Source organism: Micromesistius poutassou, assembly GCF_964030765.1.
Source record: "Micromesistius poutassou genome assembly, chromosome: 4".
Taxonomy (NCBI): domain Eukaryota; kingdom Metazoa; phylum Chordata; class Actinopteri; order Gadiformes; family Gadidae; genus Micromesistius; species Micromesistius poutassou.
The window spans coordinates 5,065,190-5,081,581 of record NC_140274.1 but is presented as its reverse complement, the minus strand read 5'-3'; the positions used below and the strand labels follow the sequence as shown (position 1 = coordinate 5,081,581).

Sequence of the window (16,392 nt, the reverse complement as noted above, 5' to 3'; positions counted from 1 at the left end):
TTGGAACGTTGCTGATTCAACAGGAAAGGCTTCTCCAGAGGACCAGAGGATGAAAAGAAGAGACTAAAGACTAGTCAGTGACTCGTTTTTTGGTTTGTTTAGGTACCTAATGGTGACTACTTTCTGTAAGTCGCCTTGATTCATGGCATCGAACACTAAATTTCCTGCTAGATTTCCCCTGTCAGACGCAGCGTCTACATATGATGTAGAGATGGATCAGGTGCAGGCCTTATCCTGGTGTCAGCCCCCTGACAAACAACCTCTCACTTAAATATCAAGGCAGCCATATGCACGGAAAACAATAGATATGAATCTAACAGACGTCAAAGATATTGTTTGCACATGCATCTGTAGCAATGGTACTGTACAGGGAGTGTTATCCAAGTGTACTGCTGTTTCTCTACAGACAATGTACATCACAGTGGAACACACGTTCAATTCTTACTGGAAGAGTATATATTGTGGGGGAGGCGGGAAATGACGAGACGAAAGGTATATAACAACTCTCGGGCCCCACACACACAAACAACAAAACTAAAAGGACATGTCCCACAACACACACACACACGGTGGTGTATTCGCTTCCGCCGACCCTCCCAGAATCCTTTATGGAACCCCGGAACACGGCGACCACGGCCAGGATCGCAAAAATGTTTTACATTTGATGAAGTGAATATAGTACACTCATGAGGATGATGCACTTCTTTCAGTATACATATTAACTGAATCAAATATTTTAATACAACTGTTAATGTCTGTCAGTATGGATTATCAATCCCTGCTAACAGACAATTTGTATTACAGTTTTGTTAACAGTTTCCGTCAATTTTGCTGCATGAGTGAAAGTGGAATATTAATGAGATATATTAAATCAATAGTACGATTATCTATGTCATTTTGAAAATTATAAGGAACACATTATAAACTGATTTAAACTGATTGAAAATGAACAGGCCCCCATCAAATTACAGTGTCACCACAAGAAGACTAACTTCTAGTGGTGATACTGTAATTTGATGGATACATCCTCTGTGGACTATCAATCAATACGATGTTTCATTGGCTGGACCCCTCGTCCGTTTGTTTGCTCATCTGGACCCCTTGTGTAACTCTAAAGTGATCCTTAACTACGGCGGTGCCAGCAGTGCAATCTGGATAAACTCGAGCTGTCCTGCAGAGACATCCTTAAGCAGGCAGAAGTGGCACACTGTTGACGTACATAATTGGGTGTGTTAAGGTGTGTGAACGTTTATTTTCCCTGGGGGGCTTCCCCATACAGACCCTGGCTTTGATGTCCGGTCCCGGCTGGTGTCTGGAAGCACTACAGTGCAGAATGTAAAGGTTTACAGTGGCGGGTTCCCACTCTTTACCTGGCTCCTCTCTAAGGGCCACATCTGTAACCAATCAGGTCGGAGCACCACATCCCTGCAGACAAACTTCCGGTGGTCAAATGGAGGTTGTGGGGAGTGAGTCTAGCGCGGATCCCCTGGATATTTGACAGATTATTACAAGCAATAAATTCAGTATTCCCTGAGCTGGTCAGCGCACCACTTATAGCATGGGGAAGGTTAATTTATGTGTCGGTTTATGTTTAAACTACATAATAAATCTTCCGTCAAATACTTCATTATGAGCACATGAGGATAAAGATTTTATTATTTGCGGGCATGATAAATCAGGAGTGAAACCTGATTGCTTCAGGCTTCAGAATTGGAAACATAAAATGTCTGCCCTTTTACCCTGCAGTTTCCCGACATACAGTATGATGACCTCTTTCTCCCTGCACTGGTAGCAGCGGACTCTTCAGGCGCGGGAGGAGCAGTGATTGAAGGCTTGTTTGGTTTCCAAAGGACCCCAAGGGGCGAGAAAACCACGGCAGAATGATGAATATCTCCCCTTGTGTCTGGAGAGCCGGCCTGTGAATTCTGGAAGGCCCGTGTCACATTCCCACCTCACCACAGACACCGGGAGACAGCCATCACCCAACAAGCATCATGTGCGTGTGTCCACACACGTGTGCGCGGAGACACTTGGCCACCGAGATATTTATACTGCATGCACATGCAGGTATTTCAATTGGCAAGGGACTAGACTCAAGGCTTTGGCCCGGAGTTTTACGGCACTGGGTTCGGAGAAGCGTGCGTGACTTACTGGATCCCGCTACTCAAATGGGAGAGAAGCAGACGGTTTAAGTTTAAGGAATTTGAGGAATCGTTGATCAAGTCTTTTATCAGACAGATTCTTCAAAGATTTCCTTTTTCAGACTGTGTGTTTGACATGGAAACGACAAGATAAATTAAAGAATGAGTGTATTAAGCCCCTTCACTTTTTATCAATCGCTACAGTCCTATCATCATCCATTACACAGATATCAGGAACCATGGACACTAAAATCATCCTTGAAGTAGCTGAGCTGTACAGAATATGACATGCTGCGTTAAGTGAGGAGAAAGCCATTCCTCTGTCAGAGATAGTGGATAATGCAGTAACTGTATTCGCACTAACCATTAGTGCAGACCACAAATCATCCTCTGGCTCGCACAGAAAAAAACAAACACAAGCCATGTTGATGGAAGTAGAAGTTTAAATCATCCATTTTACACACACGTGCACACACACACACACACACATGCGCGCGTGCGCACACACACACACGCACACACACACACACACACACACACGCACACGCACACACACGCACACGCACACGCACACACACACACACACACACACACACACACACACACACACACACACACACACAGTCCAGCTGTGGGACTGTGGATGATATGGTGGACAAACACTGCAGTAGTGTAACACAGGGGCCTTTGTTTAATTCCAGCCAGATTGTTTGGGTGCCAGGTCTGGTTGTCTATAGCAGCATCAAACAGTATGGAGGCCCTAAAATCCAGATTTATAGCAGAGGTCAATAATGACCGCACTGTTCCATGAAGGCATTGTGGAGAGGGCCGGCAGAGGAGCATGAGGAGGAGCACGGCGTGTCTCCGTTTAGAGTTAAAAACCATGTTGAGCACCGGAACGCTTGCCAAGGGATGTCTTTACGTTATGATGTCATTATGTTCTCCTACAAAATCATGAAAGAACTAACTTCACCATTCAAACTCGCTAAAATGTAGAGGACGCACGGAGGTTCTATCTGAAAACTCTATGTGGTTGGATCCGGCACTCACACACACACACACACACACACACACACACACACATTCACACACTCTCCCCCCCCCCCCACAACCACACACACTTAACATAATCCCGCACCAATGACGACAGTATACAGCATTTGCTTATTATATATATTTTATGTATATATTTTTCACACAACATGCGTATGAATGAGTTGTTTGTTTTGTGTTGTGTTTTACCCCATGCTGTGCTGCCCTCTTGGCCAGGTCATCCTGGCTAAAGTGTACAAAATGAAGCAGCACTCTCTTATATTACAAAGTAAAAGCGTGACTGTTCCCCTTTTAGAGCAGAACTGAATATGTCTACCAAATCTTCTCTTATATTAAAAATTAGTGCGCCTGACGGTTCCCCTTCAAGAGCAGTACTGAATAAATCTACAAATCCATGGATTGTGACCAATGGTGCGAATATTTTGAATATTTTTCAAATGAAGTTAGCAGACAGATATTCCTGTTAGGAACTGTACGACATCTCCCCGATCACTACATAAGCGTTGTGGTCACCATATGTTTGACTCAACATTGGTCACACATCCAACAAGTGGTTTTCAAAAAATACCAGAGAATTACACTGCATTCCTATGTTTATGGAACAGAATTCCTTCCTTTTTCTTATACTTTTCTGGAACATTTAACTGGTTTAAAAAAAGGTCCCATGTCTCTGGCCACATAAGACATTTGAATATGGAACCTTACCATTCTGAAGTGTGCTTATGTACTTCTACATGACTTTTAACTATTCTATATTATAAGCACCGTTCCATCTCAAAGCTACTTGTTACTTGGTTTGACACAAGGTTTAGCACCCTGGTCCTGTTTCAGCTGAACTGACAGCATTAGCGATGAGGTAAAGTCTCAAAGTCAACAGGAACCAAGAAGTTTTCCTAAGTGTGTATCATTATCGGTGATCTCAGTGAATTGCAGCAATTTGCAATGAAATGGCTTCCAGTTGTTCTAAAAGCTACTGCACATTTTTGTTTAAAACAAGCGCCAATCAAAGTTAATGTGGCAACTGAAGCCAATTTTTAAGCTAGGATTAGCAAACAAATATATTACTTATTTTTTTTAGTGCAAAGAAAACCACAGTTTGTTCTTTATTGACTTTTTCCAGCTATTGTTTTTTTGGTATATTTACCTTGTGTCAATACCAAACTTAAAGAGACTTAAAAGCAGCAGAACACCAGTCTGAAGCGACGCACGTTGTTTTGTTTCATGTCAAACACTTCACCAACTTCTCCTTCTTCTTCCAATATCACATCCATAGCCCCCGGCCGTAAAATAAACAAACCATTGCAGACCGTATCAAAAGCTCTCTGCTGGATTTGCCACATGGAAGGGAGGGTTTGACGGGAGCTGTTTTCACAGCTGGAGTTGAAGTTTACCTTCAGAGAGAAACATCAGCTCTCTCTTCCTCTCAAGGACCCACTGGGTTGATCCACACCTATATCCACCATATATACAGATCTTTATTGACGTATCCCAGACGTGTTGCATTCAAACACCCTCCAGACATAGTCTGTACGTTAAACACATGTATTAACCTTTTGAATTGGTATCTAAATGCAATAAGTTGGGAAATACAACAGAATTGTTTTCTCCTCTTATTTTCGTTTTTATTCAAATGTATTGATACATAATGTACATATACTGCATTCTTACTTAATAACAGTATCCTCTTACTCTATTGTGTCAAACACAATAGTTCTGTGTTTCATTTTGGTCATGTTTCCCTTACTGTACAGACCTGCATATTGATATAGAAGAGGAGTAGTTACAGATATCTCATGTAATGTTGGGATGTAAGTTCTCCAGTGTACAAACAGGTTTTAAAACGTTTTTAAAAGTTTTCTTTACGTTGAGAAAGATAACATTTTTGGATAGTGTTCTTAAAAAAACAGCTGTCACTCAATGTGAGATGAAAATATAAATATTTTGCTAATGTCAGTGGGCGGTCCAACCCCACAGAGAATCTCTCTCCTTAAAGCTTCCTGTAGCCCTCCATGCTGCTGCCCATAGCTTCAGTATTACCCCCATTTGCAATAAGGTAACTGACAGCTCTCCCTCTTTATGGGCCCCTCTCGCCACTACTCTGCCAGATTGACTCTGAAAACAGATACTCATGCCTATGTCTTCTATATCCCCTGTTTTGATCTGAACTTAGATATTTGATGTTTCACTAAGACAACGTTTTGTCGGGACTTCGTATACTGTATTCAACAATTGAAACAAACAATCTTCCATGATACTCCTGGTACTCATCTCTTTTTTTCCGTGTTCCGTTAAAAGTCTTTGCACGAATTGTGATCGTCCTATATCAGTGACGTTTGGGTGTCTGATGTCACATTGCCATCAACCTGATGCATCACTGTCCACATGTCTCTCTCTCACAGCACGCGTACATACGTGAGCTTTGAGTCTGTGCCCAGTTGATTCTTGGCGATGCACTTGTATGCTCCAGAGTCTGAGACCATGGGTCTCTGGATGATCAGTGTTCCCTGAGGGTGGAGCAACTCGCTGCCCTTGGGGCGGCCAGGCCCCGCTGCAGACAGGACCGACCCATCCGGCAGCTCCCAGTTGATCTCCGGTTTGGGGATCCCGATGGCACCGCAGCTGAGCTGGACCGGTGCTCCCACCATCGCCCTCACATTAGGGGGAGGCCAGGTTGTGATGCGGGGAGTGTAAGCGATGATGATGACAGGGACCCTAAGAACTGCTTCCCCGGCGTCGTTTTGTGCTCTGCACACGTAGGTTCCTCGGTCGTAAATGGTCGTGTCGCGCACCACCAAGGTCCCGTTCTGCAGCAGCCTGTAGCGTCCGAGGGCTTGAGTACCGGTCAGGGTGTGGCCTCCTGGGACGGTCCAGGAGATGCTGGGTCTGGGGCTGCCATCGGCCAGGCAGTGGACGAAGAGAGGCTCCCCAGAAACAGCGCGTATGATGCCCCTTGGCCTCGAGAGAATGTAAGGCTTCTGGCCTACCTCCAAGAGAATGAGCTTCTCTATGTAGCCCACAGAGTTCTTCGCAGCACAGCGGTACTTCCCGCTATCCTCTTTAACAGCGTTATAGATTATAAAAGTCCCATCGCTTCCAACGTGATGCCTGTATCCACGTTCAGGCCCAGCGGTGAAACGCGTCCCGTTCGGCAGGATCCATATCATCTCCGGTGTGGGATGTCCGTCGGCAGAGCAGTTCAACACAGCGGTCTTCCCCAACCGGGCGATAACGCGCTCATTGAAGGGGTTTCTAAAGATTGGTCTTCTCAACATGCTGGTCACTTCCAGCTGCACGACCATGACCGCTTCACCCCCGGCATTCCTCGCCATGCAGATGTACTCTGCGGTGTCAGTTGGCCTCACGTTTCGGAACTCCAGTGTCCCGTTATGATGGACATTGATCCTGCTGCCAAAATATGGAGCCTTCAGGAAAATGTTATCCGGCATTATCCAGGTGATTGACGGCAATGGCGTTCCCTCGGCCTTGCAGTCTATAAACTTCCTGGAATACTTTACTGCTGCGTCCTTGATCACCGTCCTGTTCTGCCGATAGCCGTTTATCACCGGCGGGTTACCGTCCAGCTCCAATCTGTACACTTTCCTGTTTTCGCCGGCGGGGTTACGAGCCATACAGACATACTGGCCGACGTCCATCATCTTTACGTCTCTTATATCCAGGGAGCCGTTCACATGCATCAGGTACCGCTCATGAGAGGCTGCGATCACGTCGTTGTTGGGTAACATCCAAAGAATCTTGGGTTTGGGCTCTCCCACCGCCTCACAGTCAAATCGGACGTTTCCTCCAGGCTTCACCTTGCCATAGGTCAGCCTCGGGGGGCGTATCCTCGGAGCAGCTGTCACCACGGTGATGTGCACATGCATTTCATCCTTGCCGACTTGGTTCTCAGCATAACAGGTGTAGTCGCCTTCCTCGGAAATACCAACCTGAAAGAAATAACATGATGAGGGGAACTGTTTCAAAAGAGACCTCTCTATGATTACAGATGAGAGGATGCACACGGATTAGGGTTACCTGATTTAGGTAGAGTGTCCCGTTATCAAACAGAACAAAGCGGCGTCTTCGCCGGCCGCCGTTGTTGCCGCTGCTGCTGTCGGACTGCATGGCACTGTTGACCAGCGTACCGTCTGGTAGACCCCACGAGATGTCCGGTTGGGGAGACCCAGAGGCCTTGCAGTCCACCTTGAGGTCTCTACCAAAGGGGACCTGCTTCTTGCCGTAGTGCTTGGGTTCAATCTTAGCGGGCTTCATGGACACAGAGACCTTCATGAGCTGGAACTCATCGCCCATCTTGCTGCGCGCCACACAGAGGTAGTCCCCTGCGTCCTTGTCATTCACCATGTTGACAATCAGAGTTCCGTTTTCCTCCACATGGATTCTGCTGCCCATCCTGAAACCAACAGAACAGAACGATGAAAAGGAATTAGAATGGCTTCACAAAGTATGAATAGGATATTTATATAAATATTAAAAATAAGAGATATTATTTATGTACAATAATGATGATACATAATAATATATTATTATATATTAAAGTAATAAATTTTATTTTTGTAGAATAGCAAATAAAATATTTCACAGGCCTGTTATGAACTCAAAACATATATATATATATTTGTATTGAACCTTATAAACAATAACTATACGCGCATTATAATGAAGCAGAAAGCTTTGAGACTTTCCTGGCATTATATTTTATGAAGAATCGAGCTCAATCAGAGAGCCTGATAAAAATGGTGCTTACTTTAGGTCTACCACACTCACCATGAAAACACCAGAGGTCATGAGCTCATATACCTACTGCCATAATTGTAACCAGCGTTTCCATTTGGATTGTGCTGGAGTACATTAGTGGCCTGCATTCATTCGGTCCGAGGGCTCAGTATCTTGTTCCATCATGTTAAGCCTGGAAGGACTGACTATTCAGCACATTAAAACACTAAAACTATTATTCTCAGTCTGAAGGGGACCTGGTGCAGGGTTAACACAGGAAGCCCAACTGGAGGCATGAGGATGGAAGGAAACCTGAGTGCGATATTTTAAATAGAGCCATTTTCAACTATATAAATACGGGGATCCCAGGAGGAGATATACGTTTCAGCAACATGTTCTTGATCTGTACTCAGGACTTGGCTGAGGCTCAAAGACTCCACTGATGAGGTATTTTTGCTTTTCTTACTTACGATTTTAGTTTCCAGTGCATGGACATCAATCTGCTCCTAAATTAAAGCCAATTTAACTACATTTTGTAACTATAACAAACTTATATTATTTACTTTGTTGCGATGCACTTACTCATACTATCACTAATAATAATAGCCTGCAAAGAAAAACTAAAAAACTACTAAATAAATATAATGATTGACTGTCCTCCGCCTCACCTGTAAGTGCAGTAATATAAGAGTCTGCTAAATAATGTAAACAATGTAATAATGTAAAACGAAAAACCGCCCCAGCTAAGCTAGTAAAATAATGCAATTTAATAAACAAGGGGACGGGGGGGTATATTACCTATGCCACTGATCCACCACCGCTTTAGAAGGTAGTCTCCACATAATCCTGGGTTTGGGTTCCCCTGTTGCCAAACAGTTCAGCCTCAGCTGATCCCCAAAGGACAGCTCCGTCATGAGTTGGGACGTCTCCACTATCTGAGGCGCAGAATCTCGCTTCTCCACCGTCACTGTCACCACCCTCCGCTCCGATCCTGTGGAACTTGTCGCGATGCATTCGTATTTCCCGTTGTCTGCTAAAGTCAAATCCTTATAGTGGAGGGTACCATTGTCATACATTGCCACTCTGGGACCCGGAGCGGGCCTGTTGGTCTGCACGGCCGAGCCATCCGGGAGGACCCAGTGGAGGGTCGGCGGGGGGTTGCCTTGGCCCGTGCATGGCAGCCACAGACTGTGGCCCATAACAGCTTTCACATTCTCACGTTTCTCCTGCAGGATGCCAGGGGGGGCCGACACCACCTGAAGTCGGACCGTTGCGGTCGCAGCTCCCGCTGGGTTGCTAGCGATGCATTTGTAGTGACCTCTATCATAAACAGACACCTGCTCGATGATCAGGGTGCCCTCGGGTGTCACGGAAGCCCGCCCCTTGCCTGAGATGTAACCCCTCACCTGCGTCCGGTTGGCGAGAATCCAGGATATCAGAGGGGTGGGACGGCCCTCTACCTTGCATTTCATCTCCACAGTGCTTCCAGCATGAGAATTAATCTCCCGGATCTTGGGCTCCAGGATGCGTGAGGGGTATGCTACCACCGAGAGGGTTACCAATAATTTGTCTGAGCCCAGATCATTCTCAGCAAGACATAGGTATTGGCCACGGTCCTTAATGTTGGCATTTTGGATGGCCAGGGTGCCATTGCTCAAGACTTCAAACTTGCCCATCTTCCCCTTGATGGTAATTGTGTGTCCTAAAAAAAAGAGATTGAGATTAGTTGTGATTCTTGATTGCAGAATGACTTGTGTAGCATACTACAACACTATATAAACATAACCTTTGTAAACAGAAATGCAGTCATGTCTGTGTTAGTAGGAACCTGTTTGTGTGAACCACATTGATGATCTTTTCAATTAAACTAAAGACATGGTGGTTGTTCAGAGTTTGTGTACCTGTACTTGTTGAGAAGCGCATCCACCTGATGGCTGGCTCAGGCTCTCCCACTGCATCACAGGGCAGGAAAGCATCAGAGTTGGACAGCACAGTGAAACTAGCTGCATTACCACCGAGTATCTTGGGCTTGCTTTGCATATTCTTGGCAGTGGAGAGATCCACCCCCACTGTGGTTGCTGTTGTGGGGTATTCTTGTTCTGCTGTGGTAATGGCTAATGTGTCAAAAGTGACGGCTATCCGTGAATTGCTTCTCATTGTCGGCCTGATTGGCATCGCCGTTGGCTGATCCCTGTTCCTCTCGGCTGGTTTGATATTGCTGTAGACCGTGGTCCTAAATGTGGTGGCTGGGTTCTTTGTAGTGGATGGCCTAATTGTGATGGCATTGGACGAAGTTTTGGGTATGGTTCCCCAGGGGCCTTTGGTCATAGTCTGCGTTCGAGGAGTAGTATAGGTGGAGTCATGCCACTCATCTTCTCCATATGCGTTTGTTTGCTCTTCAGAAGATGCCATCCCTGTAGAACCCTCATGCTCCCTGGATGGAGTGTAGAGAGGTGTGGAGACAGAGGTGGTGTAAATGGTGGGTTTTAAATGAGTTGTTGTCTGTGTTGTGGTGGGAGCTGCTGTAGTAGTTGTAGGTTTCCTGAAGGGTCTTCTTCCCTTTATGGGCTTCCTCCTTCTGCCAATACGTCCTCCTGCTCCATTAGGCTTCTGTTTGATCACACGCCAGTCCTCAGGGTAGCCTCCTGACCCAGAGGCGTCATCAGGGTTTGCCCTTGAAGGTGGACTGCCTGTAGGCGGGGAATCAATCGTTTGGATTGGTGGTGATGTCTGAGTATTGGTGAAAGTGTTGTATGTTGGAATTGTAGTAGTTTGATAGTGTGAGATAGGTGACGCCGTTGTAGGCTCATAATCAGCAGAGGATACATCATCATAGTCATTATCTGAGGAGCTTTCTTTGCGTGTAGTGTATCTGGAGTGAATCAGATACATGGTGGTTGCAGGAGCAGCAGGGGAGGTGGTTGGGATCTCTGTGGTTGTTGTCTGTGTCTTGATGGATGGTTTCTGGAATCTGTTCAGCCTCTGCCTATACTTGCCCTTGTGACCAAACTGCCTGTGCCATTGGAATCGTTTCTGTACAGCCTTAGTAGGCATGGGGTTTGTTGAAGAGATTGCTTCTTCGGTTGTGGACATTAATGGAACAGGGGTAGAGGTAAGCTCAGGGGTATCTGCAGAGGTAATGTAGTCACTTGAATATCCAGGCCCAGACTGGCTGTGGATAAGTGGGGCTTTGGTAGTGTAATACTTTGTTGTAGCTGTGGTATGTTGTGCAGAGAGAGGAATATCTGATTTGCTCCAATGGGAGCCCATGGATATTGGTGAGGTGGCAACATTTGGTTTCTCTGTCGTTGTCATCTTCTCTTTCGCATCACGATTGAAGTCTGAAAGAAAATTGACATTTGGCAGACGCAGATAATCAAATCAATTACTCAATTAACATATATTTTCAAGTAAAGAGATTCTGTCAGAACATAATTATATATAAAACAAGACTAACCTGTTACAAGTTGCACAGTGTAGCCTACTGTAACATTCTGTTCCTTCTTTATTGTAGGCAGTGTGAGTTTATTGATATAGGATTGTATGTCAGTGATCCTATTGGGCTTGATGATCCTCCTACGTCCTTGGAAGGGTCTTCGGCGACCTCCTCTTCCTCCTCCTCCTCCTCTGCCGGTCTTTGCTGGTGGAATGATGTGAATCTGCTGGTGGGAGATGATGGTGGATCCTGCCGGTAGCCCCGGGGATGTGATCTTTTGGGTGGTGTGGAAGGTAACCTCATCTTGACCTCTCTCTGTGATGGTAACCGCGGTGAAAGTGGTCTGGCTCTCTGCATCCGTGGATGTGTGAACAACGGGGTCGGCCGGGCCTGCTCCATCAGTCATTGGAGTAACGTTGGGCTCTGTGACAAAAGAGAGACCCCTGCTGGTAGAGATCTCAAGCTCTGCAGGGTGCTCACCTGAGGATGTCAACTCAGTTTCCTCTGAGTTATCAGCAGCCACAGCACCATCTTGTTTTCTGTTTGTTCTGGTCTCACTAGTGTAGAATTCCCTTGGTATGATCCAATTACCAGCTGTTACACTTGATTTTTCCATTGAAGGGTCCTGTGGGATGGCTGCATCGCTTTGGAGTTCATTCAACCTCTCAGGACTGTCTGTAAATGCTGATTCCAAAGGCATCACAAGATGTGACTGTGTGTATGACTCTGTTGTTTTCATGGCATCTGTCTGAGTGGTTGCTAAACCAATATAATCACTGTTCTGTGTCTTTATCACAGTGTCAGCATAGGTGCTGTAGTCCTGTTGTCTTGCAGTTAACAAAGTTGAATCTACTTGAGGGCTATCTGTCGAATATGTCACCAAATCTGGTAAAACCACTTCGTTAAAACCCTCACCAGAGCCTGTTTCCCCATTCCCAGAAAGACCTGTGTCTCTTAGTTTTGATGCACCTTGGGCCTTTTTCATGAATTCAGCAAATTTCTCTGGGGCGACTCTCCTGCTGTTTGTATTAAAGATCCTGTTGCTCCAGATGCGTCTGTTGCCCATCGGGCCATTCCGCCTTTGACCCATTCTACCCCGACCTAGGGACCCCAGCCTGGGGTAGGGCCTGTCCGAGGTGATAGTCCTAGACTCCTGACTTGTTCTTTCCGATAAACGAGGGGGCTCACTGAGATCCATCTCCTTTTCCCCAGTGTCAGACTCAACCATAACATCCACCCCCACCGTTGGCTCTTCATCCTCTTCTTCTGTGCCCGCAGCTTCCCCTGTAATGGTCACCAGTGAGACCAGCAGATCAGCTCCCATGTAGTTAGCAGCCAGGCACCTGTAGAATCCCCGGTCCCTTGCGGTGAGACCACGAATACTCAAAGTCCCGTTCTCGTGTAGTTTCTTGTTCCCGTGAGACTCTCGTAACACAGAGTGATCTGGTAGAATCCACTGAATGGAGGCCTCCGGGCTCCCTGTGGAGCTGCAGTCCAGGACCAGATCTTGACCCTGTGCTCTGGAGAGCTGGACCCCATTGACCTCGGCTTCCTCCACGTCCGTGGGCAGCACTGTGATTCTGAAGTTGAGAATGTCTGCATCCAGGTAGTTGGTGGCAATGCAACGGTAGAGGCCAGCGTCGGAGGTGTCAGCACCACGTAAGGTGAGCTTCCCGTCGGCTGTGATGACAATCTTTCCCTCCTCGCTGAAGAAAGGTGCTCTGACCTTGTTGCCATCTGCTAATATCCATTCGACAGAAGGCTTTGGGTCGCCCATGGTCTGGCAGTTCAGCTCTGCTACACCACCTATAACATAACACAGCATAGCATCTCATAACATCACATCACATATAATCGAATCAACAATATATCCCTTAAACAATAAAATATTATATATATAATCTAATCTAATAATAAGAACAAAAGCAATAGTATTAATTTTATAGACTTTATGGTCAACTATATTCTAATTTCATCTAATCCAGCTAACTCCTATCCGCCTACCTTTGAGTACGGTGTGCTCGGTCCTCGTCTTGTTGTCCCGTTTAATCAGGGTCCATCTGTAGCGATCCTTCTTGGGCACTCTGCTCTCAACGCGTAGGTGCACCGTGGACCAGTACCTTATGTGCAAGGTGGAGTAGGTAGTGGTGGTTCGGTCCAGCTGGAAGTGTACCGACTCCTGCATCAACCACCCGGGGGTGGCCGTGATCATGGCCTTAATGTCCGTGTAGATCCCCTCCTGGCCCTCCTCCTCGGGTCGGAGCTGCCGGTACTGGTAGAGCATCTCTGGGCTCCGGGAGAGCATCAGGCCTCTCTCCAGCCTCATGGGAGAGTCGCTGTAGGTGGCCAGGATGTGCCACAGCTGCTGCACATGTTCGTAGTCCACGTTGCACACGAGCGAGGAGGCCACGTCGACTCTGAGGAGGGTGACGTCGTCGTCCTCCTCGGTGAGGGTCAGGTTCTCCATGGACGAGGGCCGCTGCACGGTGCAGGACAGCACGGCCACGTTGAAGAAGTGGTCCGTGAGGTTGAGCTTCATGGAGCCGATGGGGGCGATGAAGTCCCTGGGGAGGACCGGGGTGAAGTCGCCGGTGGCCAGGCTGACGTTGCTCTGCTTGAGGTGGGGGTGGATCCAGGGCTGGGTGCAGGTGAAGGCCTCGCCGGGGAGCTGGGAGAGGGATCGGCCGGGATGGGGCCCGGGGCTGGCACACGTGGGACACAGCTGGCCGCGGGCGTACTTCTTGTCGCGCTTGCACTTCAGCACACCTGCGGGACATCCGAACAGAGAGTTTTGTGTTATGTGTTGTGTTACGCTGTATGTATAGTAATGTCCTGGAAAAGTGATGGAAATAAATGTGAATTCATTTATCTTGACTGTATATGTATATCATTCATTTCATATCATTTTGCCATTGACTTGATAGAGAATAGATCTATTTTTTAGAGAGTGACGCGTTTACTTGACCCAAAATAAAAAATAATGATGTTAAAATGGTAAGGGTTTGTCTTTTTAAAAGCTTGTCAAGAAGGGGACTTATCTTGTACACACATTCTCAATCCCCACATCTCACTGGAAATGACAAAACGACACCAAAGCAAACACAACCTCTCTCTCTCTCTCACTCTCTCTCTCTCTCTCTCTCTCTCTCTGTCTCTCTCTCTCTCTGTGTGTCTCTCTCTCTCTGTGTCTCTCTCTCTCTCACTCTCTCTATCACTCTCTCTCTCTCTCTCTATCACTCTCTCTCTCTCTCTCTCTCTCTCTCTCTCTCTCTCTCTCTCTCTCTCCCTGTGTCTCTCACCCGGGTTCCTCTGGGCCCACGCCGGGAGCCACTCCATGCGGCAGTCGCAGGACCAGGGGTTCCCGTGGAGGAAGAGGTTCTCCAGCCGCGAGCAGCCGCTGAAGATGTCGGCGGGCAGGCCGGTGAGGTGGTTGTCCGACAGGTGGATGTTCCTCACCGAGGACACCTTGAAGGCCCCGCTGAGCCTCAGGGTGACGAAGGTGTCGGGGTGGAGCTGGTGCAGCAGGTTGCCCTCCAGGTGGACCAGCTGGAGGCTGGTGAGACCGTAGAAGGCGTCGGGGCTGATGAACTCGATGCTGTTGTGGTCCATGTGCAGCCTGAGCAGGGAGTCCAGCCCCTTAAACGTCTCCTTCTGGAGCTCCTTCACCTTGTTGTAGGACATCTTCAGGACCTGGGGGATGGTTGTAGAAACACATTTGTTTTGTTTATGTATTTCTTTTATATTATTAAGCAGACATTGGTGAGGAGCATATATCAATCCACAAACACACATGTAAAAGCAATGCTAATAGATACAGAGGCATTCCCAAGCATGTCAGTGTGTGACGTGGATGGAAAATCAGTCAAGATATAGTAGTCGTAGACCAAAGAATTATTTTTGAAATGAGACATTTTTGGTTAAAAGCAGTTATTAAATCAATCAATGTGATTGATAGTTTGGGAATAACACTATAGTGAAACAATGTATGTTATTGATAAGAGCTGTTTTTGGATTAACAAGCTTTACCTGTAATGATTTAAGGTCCAGGAAGGCTCTGTTTTCAATCGTATGGATGGTATTGCTGTGCAGCATCAAAAGCTCCAAGTTTTCAAGTCCTGTGAAGTCGCCCTCTCTCAAGACCGTTATTCTGTTGTACCTAACGAAAGATAAGTAAATAAATTAACAATTAAAAATATATAGGTGGTAAAATGATGGTTAAAGTTAAGACATTGTAACGTTTCATATAAAAACGAACTACAATATTGTCTCTGTGATTCAGAGCAAAGAAAATGAGGGGAAGCTTACCCCATGTTAATGCGTTCCACAGACGCTTGGATCTGCTCAGGTATGGCGGTGAGGTATCTGAAGGTGCAGTGCACTTCTCCGGGAACATAGCAGGCGCATGATTTGGGACAGCCGCTGCTCGCCGGCAGCATGAGAGCCAAGACAAACACGGACAGGAGCAGCCAGCGCCGCGTGTATGAACCGCCGAGAGCAGGCATGTTCACCCGGGAGAGAGCTGGGATCTCACTCTGAGCCCACTTCATCCTCATATATGAATTCCCTGTGGGAGTAAAAAAGTTTTGTTTTAAAAGTAATTTGTGTTTATTAGGGCGATTTCGCGAGGGCGATCACGACGGTCGATAGATAATGCGTAATTAACATGTTTAGGCCATTAATTTATTAAATACATTTGTTTGAGCAAATATTGGACAAGGGACGTCACACAATAAGTTCCAAACAAGAAATCGATTAGTAATTCAATAATCTTCCACATGATTGAAGGTTTTGTACAACGATTGCTGAATAAATTTAAAAAAATTAAAAATACACATTGCATTTTATTTTAAAACCTAAGAACATACAGAGGAAAAAAAATCTTACCGTAATGCAAAATGATCAAGTGTAAGTAGTCCACCATGAAGTGTAAATTAAAAAAAGAAAAATACTTTCAGGTATAGCGGAGCAACATCTTTGGAAGTTGTGGTTATTCCTGGGTTTGGGTGGCTCACTGCGGCGCTACTGGACTGA

General features: G+C 46.3%; 1 protein-coding gene across 1 annotated transcript; it reads right to left on the bottom strand.

Annotated features, from left to right (window-relative positions):
• Positions 1–5,587: 5,587 nt before the first annotated feature.
• Positions 5,588–15,914, bottom strand: igsf10 (immunoglobulin superfamily, member 10; the record flags this gene model as incomplete). Its single annotated transcript, XM_084466542.1, has 9 exons — positions 5,588–7,138; positions 7,227–7,602; positions 8,724–9,627; positions 9,827–11,266; positions 11,383–13,167; positions 13,366–14,127; positions 14,661–15,051; positions 15,388–15,517; positions 15,667–15,914. 9 exons carry the CDS (start codon positions 15,912–15,914, stop codon positions 5,588–5,590), a joined length of 7,587 nt encoding a protein of 2,528 aa, XP_084322668.1.
• Between the last annotated feature and the right edge of the window lie 478 nt (positions 15,915–16,392).